The 18081-nt window shown below is 38.1% G+C and overlaps 1 protein-coding gene across 5 annotated transcripts in view; it reads left to right on the top strand.

Annotated features, from left to right (window-relative positions):
• UBAP2 (ubiquitin associated protein 2) overlaps window positions 1-18081 on the top strand; it is a 137428-nt gene that overhangs the window by 34364 nt on the left and 84983 nt on the right. For 4 of the 5 annotated variants that reach the window (XM_037036191.1, XM_037036193.1, XM_037036190.1 and 1 more), the window contains 2 exons: window positions 14002-14079; window positions 16246-16356. In XM_037036191.1, coding sequence (XP_036892086.1) covers window positions 14017-14079; window positions 16246-16356 — 174 coding nt within the window. In that variant the 5' untranslated portion in view covers window positions 14002-14016. Of the gene's footprint in view, window positions 1-12553; window positions 12628-14001; window positions 14080-16245; window positions 16357-18081 lie in introns of those variants that run through there. The other variant, XM_037036192.1, reaches the window with a different exon arrangement.

Genomic DNA, 18081 nt, shown 5'->3' with positions numbered 1-18081 from the left:
TATTATTTTTAGAGAGAGGGAAAGGGAAGGAGAAAAGAGTGGGAGAGAAACATCAGTGTGTGGTTGCCTCTCATGTGTCCCCTACTGGGGATCTGGCCTGCAACGCAGGCATGTGCCCTGACTAGGAACCGAACTGACGACCCTTTGCTTCACAGGCCTGTGCTCAATCCACTGAGCTACACCAGCCAGGATGATCTGTTTTTAATGCATCATATCTTAATGATCAGAACATAGGCTTGTCCTATATACAAGTGGTGATTAATGAGTTTTATAAAGTGGTATTTCTCTAGTATCATGTGGAAAGAGAAAATACTTTGTTTTTTAAACATTTAAAATGGTGTATTCTTTGCAGAAAGTTGTTCTAAGAAATTAGAACTTGCATAAGGTGTGATGAAATGGTAACCATTACTCTTATTGTCTATTTCACATAAGATATGAAGTGACTGCAACAATATTTGAAATTATGGTGGGAAATGAAAGGTGTCTGATCAACAGAGAAAGGCTGCAAAATAATACTTAGAATATAGCACAACTTTTAAGAAAAAAGACTAGTAGACTATGTTAATGTTTATCTTTGGGTAATAAGCATAAGGATAACTTAATCCTACTTTATCGGATTTTCTGAACTTTCTGGGTGACAAAGAAAAAACTTGTGGCTTACCATAAAAAGCTGCCAACATGTTCTTTATTATGGAAGTGGCAGTCCTGTTTCATTCTGAATTTTTTAAAATTTATTTTATTTATTTTTATTTAAATTATTTTATTGTTCAATTATAGTTGTCTGTATTTTCTTCATGCCTAATTTTATTTTATTTTTTCATTCCTAATTTTAATAACTTGAATCTTCTCATTACTTTAGTTTTCCTTGTTATTCTAGTTAAAATTTTGTCAACTGTTAGTTTTGTTGACTACACCCTTCCCCAAGGGCCAAGTTTTGGTTTCTTTGATTTTTTCTGTTTTTTTTTTTTCTTTATGTCATCATTTCCTTCTTTAGGAAACTTTTTTTGGAATAATTTTAGGATTTGCCAAAATGTTGACAAATGATACAGAGAGATCTCTTTAACTTTCACAGTTTCCCTTAACATTTTACGTCAGGTATTGGCAGACTTTCTATAAAGGGTCATGTAGCACTTACTTTATGCTCTGCAGGCCACACATCATCTCTGTTTTATGTTGTTTCTTGTTGGTGTTGAACAACACTTTAAAATGTTAAAACCTTTCTTAGCTGGTACACTGTACAAAATCAGATTCCAGATTCTAGTTTGCTAACCTCTGTCTTACATAACCATTTGTTAAGACTAAGGTAATAACATTGGTACAATATTATTAACTAAATATAGATTTTATTTGGATTTCACTGGTTTTTGAACCAAAGCCCATTTTCTGTTCCAGCATCCGTTCCAATTAGTTGTCTGCTTAGTCTCTCTGGATCTGTCAAAGTTTTTCTTTGGTTCGCAGACCCACGCTGAATCCACTGAGCTACACCAGCCAGGGCCAAAGTTTTTCAATTTTTACTTATTTTTCATGACCATCACACATTTGAAGAGCATATTTATCAGTTTTAAAAATAATTACTTCTCATTTTCCAAAGGTGAACAGTTAGTATTTTTAAAAATCATTTTTAATATGTTTTATTGATTATACCATTACAGTTGTTCTATTCCCCCCTTCATTCCCCTCCACCCGCACACTCCCTCCCCCACCATTCTCCCCCCTTAGTTTATAACCACGTGTCTCAAGTTCTTTAGATTCTATATTTCCCCCACTATTCTTGCCCTCCCCATCTATTTTCTACCTACCATCTATGCTATTTTCTGTACCTTCTCCCCCCTTCTCCTCCTCCCACTCCCCTGTTGCTAACCCTCCATGTGTTCTTCATTTCTATGGTTCCACTCCTGATCTAGCTGTCCTCTTGGTTTGCTTTTGTTTTAGGTGTGGTTGTTAATAACTGTGTGTTTGCTGTCCTTTCACTGTTCATATTTTTCATCTTCTTTTTCTTATATAAGTCCCTTTAGCATTTCATATAATAAGGGCTTGGTGATGATGAACTCCTTGAACTTGACCTTATCTGAGAAGCACTTTATCTGTCCTTCCATTCTAAATGAAAGTTTTGCTGGATAAAGCAATCTTGGCTGTAGGTCTTTGGATTTCATGACTTGGAATACTTCTTTCCAGCCCCTTCTTGCCTGTAAGGTCTCTTTTGAGAAATCCGCTGACAGTCTGATGGGTACTCCTTTGTAGGTGACTGTCCCCTTATCCCTTGCTGCTTCTAGGATTCTCTCCTTCATTTTAGTCTTGGCTAATGTAATTATGATGTGCCTTGGTGTGTTCCTTCTTGGGTCCAACTTCTTTGGCACTCTCTGAGCTTCCTGGATTTCCTGGAAGTCTATTTCCTTTGCCAGACTGGGGAAGTTCTCCTTTATTATTTGTTCAAATACATTTTCCACTCGTGGCTGTTTCTTTCCCCCTTCTGGTACCCCTATAATCCGGATGTTGGAACGTTTAAAGATGCCCTAGAGGTTCCTAAGCCTCTCCTCATTTTTTTGAATTCTCATTTCTTCATTCCTTTCTGGTCGGATGTTTCGTTCTTCCTTCTGGTCCATTCCATTGATTTGAATCCCAGTTTCCTTTCCATCGCTATTGGTTTCCTGGACATCTCCCTTCATTTCAATTAGTTTAGCCTTCATATGTTCCTCTAATTTGTGACTATAATCTACCAGTTCTGTGAGCATCCTGATAGTGTCTTGAATTGGGCTTCTGAGAGCCCGGCAATCTGTTGGTCGCTTAGAGTTATTGGCTCTGGGACTTTGAGTTCTTCTTGCACCATCTTTTGGGCTGATCATGCCTGTTAAGTAGCAGGATCAGAGCCCTAAAGTGTTCACCAGAGCAGGGCAACAAAGTCGCTGGGTTGTGATGTTGTATGTGGGGGCGGGGTCAAAGAGGGACAATGGATTCCCATCTGCCGCCTGCCGCTGCGGCCCCAGCACCAAGGCCACCACCCGTCACCAGGCCCACGCGTTTCGTTCCACTGCACGCGAGTGTGCCACCGCCGTCAGCCCTCCACCACTGGGTTCGCCCCCTGGGGCCTGTGTGGTCCGTCTCACTGCGCTCGAATGTGCGACCTTGGTCAGTCTGCCCCACACCCCAACTGGTTCCGGACTGCCTGTGCCCCTAGGTAGGGGGATCTGTCCTGCCCGACCCAGCTCCGCTGCTGGCTCTGCCTCTCTTACCGTCCCCGTTGAACAGTTCGTAGTTGTCGGACTTCCGTATAATTCCGTTTTCTGGTCTTTGGGTGTGTCCTAGTTCTCTAAACCTTTGTTGTGTTCAAACTTGGTTGTGGGAGAAGGCACAGTGTTTCTACCTATGCCTCCATCTTGGCGGAAGTCCTCTCTCTTTTTTTTTTTTTTAAGGTTTTATTTACTTATCTCACTAGTGACTCCTTCCTTGTTCCTTCCTTGATTCTTCAACTGTTCCCTTAAAAATCATTTTGAATTTATGAATTTAAATTTGATGTCCTAGTTATTTCTAGTTATTGTCCTTTTTGAGGTTCAGATTATTCCATTTTTGGCCATTACAAGTGTTTTCAAGTTGGCTCCTGTTTGTTTTATTTTTTTACTTAAAAAAAATTTTTTTTCGATTTTATTTATCTTATTGGGTGAGGGAAGGAGAGAGAGAGAGAATATCAATTTGTGGTGGCCTCTTGTGTGTCCCCTGCTGGGAACTGGCCTGCAACCCAGGCATGTGCCCTGAATGAGAATCAACCGTGATCGTCTGGTTCACAGGCCTGGTTCACAGCTCAATCCACTGAGCTATGCCAGCTGGGGCTTTTTTTTTTTTTTTTAAAGATTTTAACTCTTAAAATTATAATTGACATAGAATATTAATAGTAGTTTAATTAATATTAATTAGTTTAATTAATATTAAACTAATATTAACTAATATTAATATTAGTTTCAAGTGTACAACATAGTGACTAAACATTTTTATCCTTTACAAAGTGATCACCACAGTATGTTCAGTACTGTGCATAATTATAAAATTATTGACTATTCCCTGTACTGCCTATGATATCCCTGTGACTTCCGAGTCACACTCCAGGGTTTCTGAATGCTTTTTGACTTGGTCCTAATAAATCTTTGATAGTTTCTTCATCAACTGGTATGGCAGGGTATTCCAGACTTACCTTGTATACTTCCTGCATTGCATATGGAACCAGCCATTGCTCTAAGGAACTCTGGCATTTTTTAGTGGGAAAAGTTATGTAGAGACCTCAATCTGCTAACTGATGGTATTTATTATTACTGGGTTGGTAATTATTAGAGGTCTCCTCAGAGGACAGAACTGTGAAAAAATGAATTAATGCTGATAGTTCAAATTCAGGACTACTTTTATTTCACATGTTTATCACCTCCGTACTGAGACTGATTTCCTGATAACTGGAGATGGTAAAATTAGGATATCCCCAAATAACTCATTTGGTTTATCCCACTTTATGTATGTAGTACCACATCATGCTTTCCCCATTCTGACTTTGATTTCTCGTGAGCACAGCCTTTAACATTGTAAAAAGAAGTAGGAGAGGCTCCTTTTTCATTCCAGATGCCTTAGTAAATGTTGGTTTGTTTTTATAAAATATCTCGGTCATTGGCATCAGAATTTGCCACACTAAATATAAATGTTCTAAGTTCTTTGCTGGAGCAGCAAGGTATGCACTAATTTCTGTTTCTGTAAGAACTTTCTGGATTTAAGATTTTCAATTTTACTTTAAAGTCAGTTGATAGAAAAATGTCTAATCAAATACTTTGGGCACACACTTATTTCCAGGAAACTGCTTGGTTCAGTTGATTGAGCTTTTAAACCCATAATAGTAGCATGCAGGATAATAACATTTGTATACTGAGGGCCTTGGTCTTTTATCAATATTGATGAAAAATATCCAACAACCAACAGGTACTTGGTGTGTTGATGTGGGTAGTGTCTACAGTCCTTTTACATATCAGGGATCTCATAGTCATACCTGCTTTTACTGCTTGCTCTCTCATAATGTTTCCCTGTACCTGGGAACCATTGCTAGCTGCCATTCCATTATTCCACAACATAGCCACTGATTTTGGTTATCTAGAATAATTTGGTTATCTAGTCACTCTGTTGAAGTTCAGTAATTTGTTCTGTGCTTCTTTGTGCATCATTTTCCCAAGAGAGCCACCTTAAGAGTCTTAAAAGCATATTTTACTTGATAGAGGTGGCCTTTGGGTGAAAAATTACGATGTGGCAGCCAAATAGGTTCACCCCCTGCTTCGGGATACAGCTTTGGTTCTCATGGCATCTGATCAGCCGTCAGGCCATCTGGAAGTTACAGAGGTTCCCCAGCCCCTCCTTTTCAGTTAGTGCTGTGTCTGTATACTTTGTTCATGTGTGCATTGTGTACTGTACTTTCTCCCGTTGAGACGTTTAGTTTTATTTTGACAATAAGTATATGCTTAATAGTCACCATTAATACTTATGTCAGTGTCTCAAGTGTAGTCATTTTGGTTGATTCCTTAGGAAAAGGCTCATAGGAATAATATTTCCTGTGGACGTGGTGGATTTGGTGCTGGAAACAATGAATGTCCTTTATACTTGAGTGTAAAGTTGTTTTGTTGGCAATAGATTCTAGCCTCCTATTTTCTTTACTTGAGGATCTTAAATGTTACTTTATTTTTTTACAAAACTTTCGACAAGTTTATTGCTACTTTTTGTATAAGAATTTCTTTCCCATATAACTCTTTTGACAGTTCTGCCTAGTACCCAACACTTGTAGTGTGTGTTGGATACTAATTATTTATTACCCAACAAATAATTTCACTTTTGAATCCAAATCTTTTACTAGGAAATGTGCAATGTGGGTTGTTATGGGTTGATATTCTCAAGTGTATGATGTGATTTCTTTCACATTTTTAACATTATTTTATTTCCTTTCCAGACATTTTCCTTGAATTTTAGTTTTAAGCATTTGTGCTGTTGCTCCCTTTCTGTCTTCCCGCCCCCTCCCCCTTTAAGAGATTTGTATTATTCATAGGTTGAGGTTGGGTTGGCTTTTGCCATTGTTCGATATTTAATGCTTCCTTCCCTGACCAGTGTGGTATCAGCTTGCAAAGTGAAAGGGCACCAGTTCGATTCCTAGGAATCGAGGAAGAGCGTGCCTGGGAGTTGGTTTGGTCCCTGTTGGTGCCCATACGAGAGGCAACTGATGGGTGTTTCTTACACTGATGTTTCTCTCTCCCCCTCCCTTCCTTCCTCTCTCACAAAATAAATATTTTTTAAAAACTTAACACTTCTTTATCCCCCATTCCTTCTTTTCATTTCTCTTTTAAAAAATTTTTTTTTACTTTAAAATATTTTCTTTCATATTTCTCTTGAAGCATTAACTGTTAATTTTGTGTTTCTTCTAGTACAGTATTCATTTTTACTTCTGAATTAGAAAAACTTAGACATGTCTTAGTCTTTTTATGTCTTGTAGCATTTTCTTCATGCTCAGTATATTTTGGTATGTTTTGAAACAGAAGTTAACAGTTTTACTTTGTTCTCTAGGTAGATTTTTTTTTTCTTTTCTGTGTATGTAGCTCAATTATGATTCTATCCCTAGTAGCTTCTCTTGATGCCTTAGCTGGTTAGTTTTAAGAGTGTATCATGATAACTGCCCCTTTTGAAACCTTTCCACAGTCCTGGTACTTAGGTTACTATTAGGGTTGTTAAAACCCTACAGTGTCATATGCTATCCTCAAATGACCTACTTTTTGGTGAATACCTCTTAACTACTTGGGGTTTTTCTGTTCCTAGATTAGTCAGACACCTAGTGCTTGCGTCTGCTTACTTTGCATGGACAAATTGATACCTGATAGATCTTGTATGTGTTGGCGGTTTTTCTTTTCTTTTTTCTTTTTTTTTGTTGATTGATTTTAGAGAGAGGGGAAGGGAGAAAGAAAGAGAGGGAGAGAATCATTGATGCAAGAGAGAAACATCCATTGTTTGTCTTTGCTTGTGCTTCGACTGGGGACCATACCCGCAACCCAGGCATGTTTCTTGACCGGGAATTGAACCTTTGGCCTTTTCAGTTCATGGGATGACACACAATCAAGCCCCGTGGGCCAGGGCAGTGGTTTTTCTTCTAGTTTGAGGTTTTTGAAGGGTGTCTTGTCACCTAGTTTTGTCATATGTTACTGTACAAGGGATTGTTGTACAACTGTAAAGTTGCAACAGTAGTTCAGAGCAGCAGTCCGCAGTATTTTTGGCACTAGGGATCAGTTTCATGTAAGACAGTTTTTCCATGGACTCAGGGTGGGAGATGGTTTCTGGATGATTTAAGCTCATTACATTCAAACTTACCTCCTGCTGTGCAGCCTGATTTCTAACAGACCTGGAGTGGTATTGGTCTGCAGCCTGGATTTTGGGGACCCCTGGTTTAGAGAACTCTTAATATACCATTTATCATATTTTTAACATAGTGCCACTTTTGCTGTATTATAATCTTTTTTCTGTATTTTCATATCTGTATATACATATACATACATTATTTGTTCTGAGCCATTTGGGTTTATTGAATACATTTTGTATGTATTTCATAAGAACAATAATGTTCTTGCCTTGGCTGGGTGGCTCAAGGCAAGATTGGTTGGAGTATTGTCCTGTCCACCAAAAGGTTACAGATTTGATCTCAGTCAGGGCATATACCTAGGTGGTAGGTTCAGTCCCCAGTCAGGATGAGTATAGGAGGCAACTGATCAGTGTTTCTTTTTCATGTTGATGTTTCTCCTTCTCTCTCTCCACCTTCCACCGCCTGCCTTTCTTCTCTAAAATCAGTAAAACATATTCTTGGGTGAGGATTAAAAAAAGAAGAATGTTCTTTATACAGACACAGTTGCACCATTAAATTTTGTAAGTTTAGCATTGCTGCAATGTTATCTATGGTTCATTTTCTATTTGTGGTGATGTGAAATTGTTACTTATTCTAATAATGACAATTACTCTAGTAATGTTATTTATAGTGTTTCCCCCTCGCATTATAGAATCATTACATGTCCCATTTGTTTGACATCTCTTTAGTCTCCATTAATCTGGAACAGTTTTTAGCCTTTCCTAACCTTCCATAGTATTGACAATTTTGAGGACATATAGGGGAGTTATTGTATAAAATGTTCTTCAGTTTTAGTTTGGTTAATGTTCCCTCATGATTATATTAAGGTTATAGACTTGTGATTAGACTTGCACATGACTGACCTGAGTGCTTCTCAGAGTGCCACATGTGGAGTCACGTGGTATCTGTGGGCTCCTCACTGAAGGTGGTGATTTTGATCTCTCAGTTCAGGTTTTGCCCATTTCCTCTCACTTGCTATTACTGTGTTTTGTCTAGCAACTAGAAAGCAATCTTTGTGGAAATACTTTGAGACCATGTGCAGATAGCCTTCTCATAAAACTTTCCCTGTTAAGATTAACACTTACTATTTTTTCTGAACTAATTTTTACTCTCTTGGTTGCGAAATAAAGATGTCTAGCTCTTCTTAGTTTTTTATCATTGCCATATCAGTAAGTATATTTTTAAAAGTTTATCCTATTCCAGCACCCCTCTATGGGCTCCTGTAGGGTTAACCTTTCTGCTGCGTGCACCTGTTGGGACCTGGTCCTGACTCCCCCCACCTGAGCTGCTTTCAGTCTCAGACACTGTAGGACCCAGCAGTGTCAAATAGTCTGCAAAGATGATAAATTATTTACTAAAATAAAGTTTACCCTTACTAGTGATCTCAGAAATAAAAATTTAAGCTGAGTAGAGAGCATTGATTAAACTGGCGCTTTTTAAAGTTGGAAAACTTTTTGAGGAAGCAGACTCTTTAAAACTGAAGGAGTATAAAATCTTTGCAGATGTTGTACAGAGTATTTTTGAGCAGATGGTATGAAATTCCTTTTAACATTTTTCAATACGTTTACTTTATATTTTTGCATTTATTCTAAGAAACTTATATCTTCTGGAGGTAAATATCCATATATCATGGATGTATATGCAAATTGGGGGGGACTTCTGGTCAAGAAGGTGGCATTGGTAAATAATGCTTGCCTCCTTACACAGGCCCATCAAAATCACAACTAAAATGTAGAACAACCATCACTCAGAAACATCAGAAACCAAGTTGAATGGCAATTTGACCACTATGGAATTAAAGAAACCACATCCATCCAGACTGATAGGGAGGGGTAGAGACGTGGAACTGGCTGGTCCCACATCCATGTGTGGTGGATAAAATTCAGGAGGGATGTCTTGCAAGTAAAGAGTTCTAGCCCCATACAAGGCCACCAAGCCCAGAATTCCTGTGCCAGGAAGATAAGTTCCCATAACTTCTGGCTACAAAAACCAGTGGGGATTGAGTCAATGGAAGAAACTTCTAGAGTCCCAAGCAGTTTCCCTTAAAAAACCCATACACGAACTTCCTCAGACTCAATGCCCCTGCACACTTGATCCTCTGTGGAAGGTGGAGGTTAGTGGTCAGTAGTCACAGCCAGTCGTTGCAGCTGGCTGGCCTGGGGAAATCCATCCCACTGACCTGCCAACAGCAATCAAGTCTCAGCTACAAGAGGAGGGTATATTCAGCCCACATGAAGGGTGCACCTCAAGTACCCAGCTAGGGTGAAAGGGGAAGCTATGCCACTGGACCCTACAGGACGCCTACTACATTAGGTCATGCTACCAAGATAGGGAGTCATAACAGCTCTGCCTAATCCATAGAAACAAACACAGGGAGGCTGCCAGAATGAGGAGACAAAGAAACATGGCCAAGTGAGAGAATAGATCAAACTCCTGAAAAAGAACTAAGCAAAATGGAGATAAACAATCTATTAGATAGAGTTCAAAACACTGTTTAGAGGATGCTTAAAGAACTTAGTAACTCAATAGCATAAAAAAAATCAAGTCAGAAACGAAGGCTACACTAATTGAAATAAAGGACAATTTACAGGGAAACAACAATAGAGTGAATGAAGCCAAGAATCAAATGAATGATTTGGAATTAAGAAAGTAAAAAATGACCAATCAGAACAACAAGAAGAAAAAGTATCAAAAAAAACAAGGATAGTGTAAAGCAGCCTCTGGGACAACTTGAAGTGTTCTAACATTAGCATCATAGGGGTGCCAGAAGGAGAAAAGAAACAACAAGGAATTGGAAATCTATTTGAAAAAATAATGAAACAAACTTACTAAATTTGGTGAAGGAAATAGACATTCAAGTCCAGGAAGCACAGAGTCCCAAACAAGATGAATGCAAAAAAGCCTACTCCAAGACACATCATAATTAACATGCCAAAGTTTAATGATAAAGAGAGAATCTTAAAAGGAATAAGGGAAAGGAAGCTAGCTACCAACAGGGGTGTTCCTATAAGAATGTCAGCTGATTTCTCAAAAGAAGGTTTGCAAGCTAGAAGAGATGGCAAGAAATATTTAAGTCATTAAAAGAAGGGACCTACGACCAAGATCACGCTACCCAGCAAGGATACATTTAGAATTGGAGGGTAGATAAAGAGCTTCCCAGACAAGAAAAAACTAAAGGAGTTCATCGTCTCCAAACCATTATATAAAATGTTAAAGGGACTTAAGAAAATGAAGATTAAAACCATGAACAATAAAATGGCAATAAACACATATCTATCAACAATTAAATCAAAAAAGAAAGTAAGCAATCAAGAACAAAGACATAATCATAGATAGCGACAGCATTTTGATGGTTGCCAGATGGACAAAGGGTGTAGGGGAAAGGGTGAATCATGGTGAGGGGATTAAGGAATACAAATAAATAGTTACAGAATAGCCATGGGGATGTAAAGTATAGTATAGGAAATGGAGTAGCCAAAGAACTTACATGCATGACCTATGTACATGAACAGTGGTATGTGGATCACCTGAAGAAATGGGGTGTGCTGGGTGGAGGGGGGAACATTGGGACAACTGTAATAGAGCAATCAAAATGTAATTTAAAAAACAAGTTAGGTGTAAGTTGGGTCTTTATAGTGTTTATAGTATATAGTGTATATATACTATACTATGCATCCATATGTTATAGATGCACATGTAAATTAGGTTTAAATTCAATCTCTGTGGTGTCTAGGTAGTAATGAAAAATTTGTAAGTGGGCGAAATGCAGGACCTCTCCAGTGGATTGTTGAGTAACCAATAAACATTATGTTCTAGATACAGTGAATTGTGTGTGTGTGTTTCCCTACAAAGTAATCTGTGTAGCATTGTTTTTTATATCAGAAAAAATGCATGATGTCTGTTCAGAAGGTATCCAGCCATTTAATTTAAAAAATAGAGAAATTTATTGAAAAAGATTCAAGATATAAGAAACATTGTACATAGGACAATGACATCTCAGTCCACTTCAAATCACTGTATTTCTAGGGGACTATAAGACACCCGCCCCGCCACACACACCATTTGGGAGGCATAATGGTTGTTAATGCTGCTGTTGAACTCTGTTTACATTTACATTGGTGAAATATGTTATGAAATATTTTGCCACATTTTTTGCTTCAAAATTTTTTTTTCCTATTTTTCTCTAAAACCTAGGTGCATCTTATGGTCCAGAAAATATGGTAGTCATCTTAGGACTTCACACAGTTCTCTTAATTGCCATTAGCTTCCCTGTCTTATTTTCATGAATCTCAAGGATAGTCTGAAATCTCTTCCCTTTCAAAGATTATTTTACTTTTGGGAAAAGCCAGAAATTGGCGGGGTGCCAATTCTGGACTGTAAGGGGGCAGAGTCACGTGGGTGATTTGATGTCTCGCCACAAACTCTGCATAAGACGTGATGCCTGAATAGGTATGTTGTTGTGGTGAAGCTGCCAGTCACCAATTGTTTAGAGCTGTGGCCTTCTGAATCCTCAAAATAGTTTCCATTGAGGAATGTTCAGGCTAAATGCAAAATTCGATGCAGATTTGTTGCTTTACTTGCTCAGTCATTTTGAATGTGCTAACCACAAAGTACACAAACTCACTCAGTGGCATCTACTGCCCCCACTGACTAGTACAGTGAAGTTGTCACTGTTCACACACGCGCATTCCAGTTCAGTTTCCTGGGCTTCAGGTTACATTGAAGTCACAAACTATTTTCGTTATGTTAACAATGGCTGGACCTTTTTGGACAGACCTCATATGTGTGCCAAATAAATAGTTTTGATACTAGATGGTTATGTGTCACTGTAATTCTCTTGTGGAGTATGTGACAATTTTTTAATTCATGGAAATTTAGTTGGGGAGAGCAATGAGTATAACTGCTTGGAATGGAGCAAGGCTGAATGGATATGAGTAACGTTTTTTAATTTTGATTTGAGACTCAAGAGAGTGGAAGATACTGTTATTAGGAAAATGGCTAAAAATTAATCACGTAGGCTTTCAGCACCAGGGGCACCAATAGTTTACTTTCATTCATAGAAGATGGTCTTTGTCAGTATCCAAATGTGTAATGAGGAAGGGTCATTTTTCCAGAGCTCATCTTGTCCTTTGATTTTTCCTTTTTCAGTTATTTTATGCATTTGGTCCTTTTGGCTGCAGCACTGGGACTTCTCGGTTGGTTATGGGTCAGGGAAATGATTATCTAAAGTGCAGGTAGGTGTAGTGAGAGTTTATGTAAGGTCCTTATATACACTGAGTAGCGTTGAGGTAAAATTGACTGTACATCTGGATACTGAGTTTCTGGTGTAGTGTAGCACTGTAGCAGTTCAACTGAGGTCACAACAGGCAGGCGTAGGTTGGGGTAAAGGAATTGGCCATTAGATTGGAGGGAAAACAGGCCAGAGCTAGCTGGGTCTTTTAAAATCACCCACCCACAGGGAATAGAGATTTTTTGAAATGTGTATATATTTAAAGCAGAGAAATAAAATTGTTCATTATTAGCTGTTGTGGGTATCATTCAGTAATTTGAACTGTTTAACTTTTTGAACATGTATCTTGGGAGTTAGAATAGATTTTAGCTAACAAGGTTAACTTTTGAAAAAACAATAAACTGTATTGCAGTAATTTTAGATTTATCAAAAGTTGCACACAGATAGAACAGAGAATTCCTATATTCCCCTCATCTAGTTTCCCTGTTGTCATAATCATGACACCTTTGTCAAAACTAAGAAAGGAAAGGAGTATATTATGATTAACTCACTGCATAAAAGAATAACCTTTTTATACTTAATTTATTATTACTCAAAATAATACAAAATGAAATCTCAAAAATTGAGGATTTTTTAATCCTCACCTGAGGACATGCTTATTAGGTGTTTTTTGTTGTTTGTTTTTTTACAGAAAGTGGAAGGGAGGGAGGGAAACATTGATGCAAGAGAAAAACATTGATCTGGTCATGTCTTGACTAGGTACCAAACCCACAACCTAGGTATATGCACTAACTAGGAATCAAACTGGAAAATGTTTTCTGAAGACATGACTAATTTTGTGTTTGAAAGTTTCTTTTTAAATTTTTTTGTTAAAACCATTTTTATTGTGATTAAAAAGGTAACTTTAAAAATAAATTTTATTTATATATTACAGTCTTTTCTCTTCAGAACTGACTATGATATCTTTTAGAGTTGATGGTGGAGCTTTTTTGCTTTTCGGACAAGGCTGGTTCGGAGCCTGAATCTAGACAGTTGTTTTCACTGCTTTCTATTCTTCCACTTTCTCTTGTCCTGATTATTCCTGTTTCTCCAGGGGAAGGAAAATTCAAATGAGTCAGTGAAGATGAACAAGAACTTCAGGTCATTTGGCCAAAGAAATAGGACCTTTACATTAATTTGATACTTATTTACTTTATGGATATAGGTTCTATATGTTTGAGAAATCTTAATTTGAAATCCTTTTTGTTTTTGTTTTTTTTTAGTTAATCATTATTTCTATTGTAGTGCTGGAGTGCTTGAGAGCTTTTATCTGTTTGCATCAGATTTTGGCATTAACTTATATTTGGTACTCAAATCTTAAACAATTGTTTTTTTCTAGGCAACAGCTGAACAGATGCGCCTTGCTCAAGTGATCTTTGATAAAAATGATTCAGAATTTGAAGCTAAAGTTAAACAGGTATGTTTCTGGCAGAGGAGGTTATCACTTTTGTAATCTATTTTTATTATGTTCTTAAAATATAATTCTAGAGATTTTAATTTTAAAGTATGCTGCTTGCTCAATCTCAACTAACTGTATTTTGAAGTTGTAATTAGATACCTAAACTGGTGGCTAGAACGAAGGAATTGAGTATGTTCATCCTCTTGGCGGTAGAATTTTTGATGTACTACTGTTAAATGTAACAATCAGCTAGTTTTTTGTGAAAGTACTTCGACATCTATACCTATATGTAGAAAGTATATTTAGTTTTTGGCAAATTCTCAGGAAATTTTGTTTGATGTTAAAGAATTAAATTACCCTTTCAAATGTTTTGGTGATGCCACACATGTGGGAAAAATGTAAAGGTAAATTTCATGGTGATGTCTGCATTTAGAACTTTAATGAGAGGACCTTTTGATAACATAATCTTAATTTTATGTATACTTTTTTCCTGATAAGACTTTCCTTTCAAGATTTTAGAAATCAAACCCTTATAAATCTTACCTCAGTCCAGACCTTGGTAGAGATCGACCAATAGTTGTTCTTTGGAGTGAACACTGCATAGGGAACTCATCATAGCTCTTCACTGAGTAAACTCTTTGTTCTTACTTAGAGTTTCTGTCATCAGACTGGTGATAATATATATTTTTTACGATTTTAGTTATTTATTTTTAGAGAGAGGGGAAGGGAGGGAGAAAGAAAGGGGGAGAAACATTGGTTTCTTCGTGAATGCCCCTAACTGGGGACCTGACCCGCATCCCAGGCATGTGCCCTGACTGGAAATTGAACTGGCCACCTATCAGTTTGTAGGCTGGCATTCAATTCACTGAGCCATACCAGCCAGGACTAGTGATGATATTTTTGAAAGGATATAAAAAGGATTTATTAAAAATTATAGAGCTTATTCTTTGGAATGAGATTTATGTACAGTTTGTGACATACTATATTTTATATTGCATTTTACCTGAATATCATAACAAATACCAAAGAAAGAACCTTGGTCCAGGAGTTTAGGGTTCTAAGTGCTAATTTTAGTTCTGTCTCTTACCCAATCACTGAAGGGATTTGGTACTGATTCTTCATTTTAACGGTTGCATATGACAGATATTGGATTAGGCCAGATCACTGGTAAAAGTCTGACATTATTAGTAGATACCCAAAGATCATAAGTACGGGAAGCTCTAAGGGCGTGTAGCACTTCTGTGTAACACAGGGAGAAGATGAGAGAGACAGATGGTGCAGTGTAAAGAGCTGTGTTGATGAGATCAGGAGACCTGGATTCCAGATGGGCTTTGCCTTTACTTAGTTTTTTGACTGTAGGGAAATCACTTCAAATGTTGGGGTCAAACTATTTTGGACTGCGGCTAGTACATAATAGTTGAACGTAGTTAATACACAACAATCATACTTTTGTTAACTCTTAATGGAGAAACCTGTATTGTGTTTAATCTTTTTGTTCCTTGTGATGAAAAATGTTAAGTAGCTTAATTTGTCTTGTTAAAGAGAATGCACCAAGGGTATTTCTTTGATTACTTTGAACATAGCACCCTGTGGAATCTCCTTCAGAACATATGTCTAGGAGTGAGTTTTGTGATAGCCTCAGAACTCTCTGTGAGACCTCAGGTGTTAACAACTTTTTATGTGTGTTGTAATTCTAGTAGTAAAAGTTTTTGTGGGGAACTCTGTCCCTATGGAGAACAGTTAGACTGGATGTTCTGTTAATGGTAGTCACATACACCTGGTCTTTAGAAACATGGAGTCAATCCCACTTAATATTTGCGTAGTTTAGAACTTTGGGAATCCAAGCCGTGAATCTAAGTTTGAGTAGTCAATAGCTGATCCAGAATATTCCAAGGATGTTGTTATATGCATATGTGTGTGCTGCTGATTAATAATCTGATACTGGTCAGTTTGGAGGAGGGTTGATTTGTAGTTCAACTCTGCCAATATTGGTGAAAAGATGTGGGGTGGCCACAAAAAAATAAAAAATGAAAAAAAAAACAACAGGTAAAAGCTCAGAGTGTGGAAGAGACTGTCTTCATGTGGAAGGATTGAATAACTTCTGTCTTTGTGTAGAAGAATCTTAAAATTAATATCAATGTGTTGTTTTGGTGTCTTCCTAACCATTTTTTATACTTTTAACAGCTTATGGAAGTGACAGGAAAAAATCAGGATGAGTGTATAGTGGCCCTACATGACTGTAACGGAGACGTGAACAAGGCTATCAATACATTGCTGGAAGGGAATTCAGACACAGTAAGACTATTAAGTGATGTTAATTGATTTGCGGTGCTAAGATTCGTTTCCAGTTCAATAATGCATTTTAAATTTCACCTTACATGGGGGTGGGGGTAGAGGGGATTATGAGTGCCATTCCATATTTGTTTTAAGATCCAGAAAGAACACTAACCTAAAATGACTTTTTAAAAAAAATTTTTAAAAATATATTTTCTTGATTATGCCATTACAGTTGTCCTATTCCCCCACTTCATTCCCCTCCACCCTACACACCCCTCCCCCACCATTCCCCCCCTTTAGTTTATGACCACGTGTCCCAAGTTCTTCAGATTCTGTATTTCCTGTACTATTCTTTCCCTCCCCCCTATCTATTTTCTACCTACTGTCTATGCTACTTATTTTCTGTACCTTCTCCCCCCTTCTCCTCCTCCCACTCCCCTGTTGCTAACCCTCCATGTGTTCTTCGTTTCTATGGTTCCACTCCTGATCTAGCTGTTAGATTGCTTTTGTTTTAGGTGTGGTTGTTAATAACTGTGAGTTTGCTGTCCTTTCACTGTTCTTTTTTTTATCTTCTTTTTCTTAGATAAGTCCCTTTAACATTTCACATAATAAGGGCTTGGTGATGATGAACTCCTTGAATTTGATCTTATCTGAGAAGCACTTTATCTGTCCTTCCATTCTAAATGAAAGCTTTGCTGGATAGAGCAATCTTGGATGTAGGTCTTTGGATTTCATGACTTGGAATACTTCTTTCCAGCCCCTTCTTGCCTGGAAGGTCTCTTTTGAGAAATCTGCTGACAGTCTGATGGGTACTCCTTTGTAGGTGACTGCCCCCTTATCTCTTGCTGCTTCTAGGATTCTCTCCTTCATTTTAATCTTGGCTAATGTAATTATGATGTGCCTTGGTGTGTTCCTTCTTGTGAGTCCAACTTCTTTGGGACTCTCTGAGCTTCCTGGACTTCCTGGAAGTCTATTTCCTTTGCCAGACTGGGGAAGTTCTCCTTTATTATTTGTTCAAATAAATTTTCCACTTGTGGCTGGTTTTTTTTGTTTTTTTTTCCTCCTTCTGGTACCTCTATAATTTGGATGTTGGAACATTTGAAGATGTCCTGGAGGTTCCTAAGCCTCTCCTCATTTTTTTGAATTCTTGTTTCTTTATTCTTTTCTGGTTGGATGTTTCGTTCTTCCTTCTGGTCCACTCCATTGATTTGAGTCCCAGTTTCCTTTCCATCACTATTGGTTTCCTGTGCATTTCCCTTCATTTCAATTAGTTTAGCCTTCATTTGTTCTCTAATTTGTGACTGATCACCAGTGTTTTGAACCGTGCATCTGATAGGTTGGCTATTTGTTTTTCGCTTAGAGTTACTGGCTCTGGGGCTTTGAGTTCTTCTTGAGCCATATTTTGGTCTGTTCGTGCCTGTTAGGTATGAGGAGTGGAGGCCTAGGTGTTCACCAGGGCGGGGCAACTCAGTTGCTGGGTTGTGACACTATGTGGGGGCGGGGTCAAAGAGGAACAATGGCAGTTCCGTCTGCTGCTTCCCACTGCTGGGGCCTGTTCGTTCTGTCTCACTGCTCGCTCCCCTGCTGGTTTATCTGCACTTAAATGTGTGACCGGGGTCAGCCCGCCACCCTGCGCTCTGACTGGTTCTGCCTGTTGCCACCCCACACCTGGGATCTGTCCACGGCCGCCTGGGCGCCCACGTCAGGGGGTCTTTCCTGCCCCTCTTACTGGTCCCAGTTGAA

The sequence above is a fragment of the Sturnira hondurensis genome, unplaced genomic scaffold, assembly GCF_014824575.4.
Source record: "Sturnira hondurensis isolate 20B ecotype Veracruz unplaced genomic scaffold, ASM1482457v3 Scaffold0022566, whole genome shotgun sequence".
NCBI classification, from domain to species: domain Eukaryota; kingdom Metazoa; phylum Chordata; class Mammalia; order Chiroptera; family Phyllostomidae; genus Sturnira; species Sturnira hondurensis.
The sequence above is the reverse complement of the archived record's forward strand: the minus strand, read 5'-3'. Positions and strand labels throughout refer to the sequence as shown.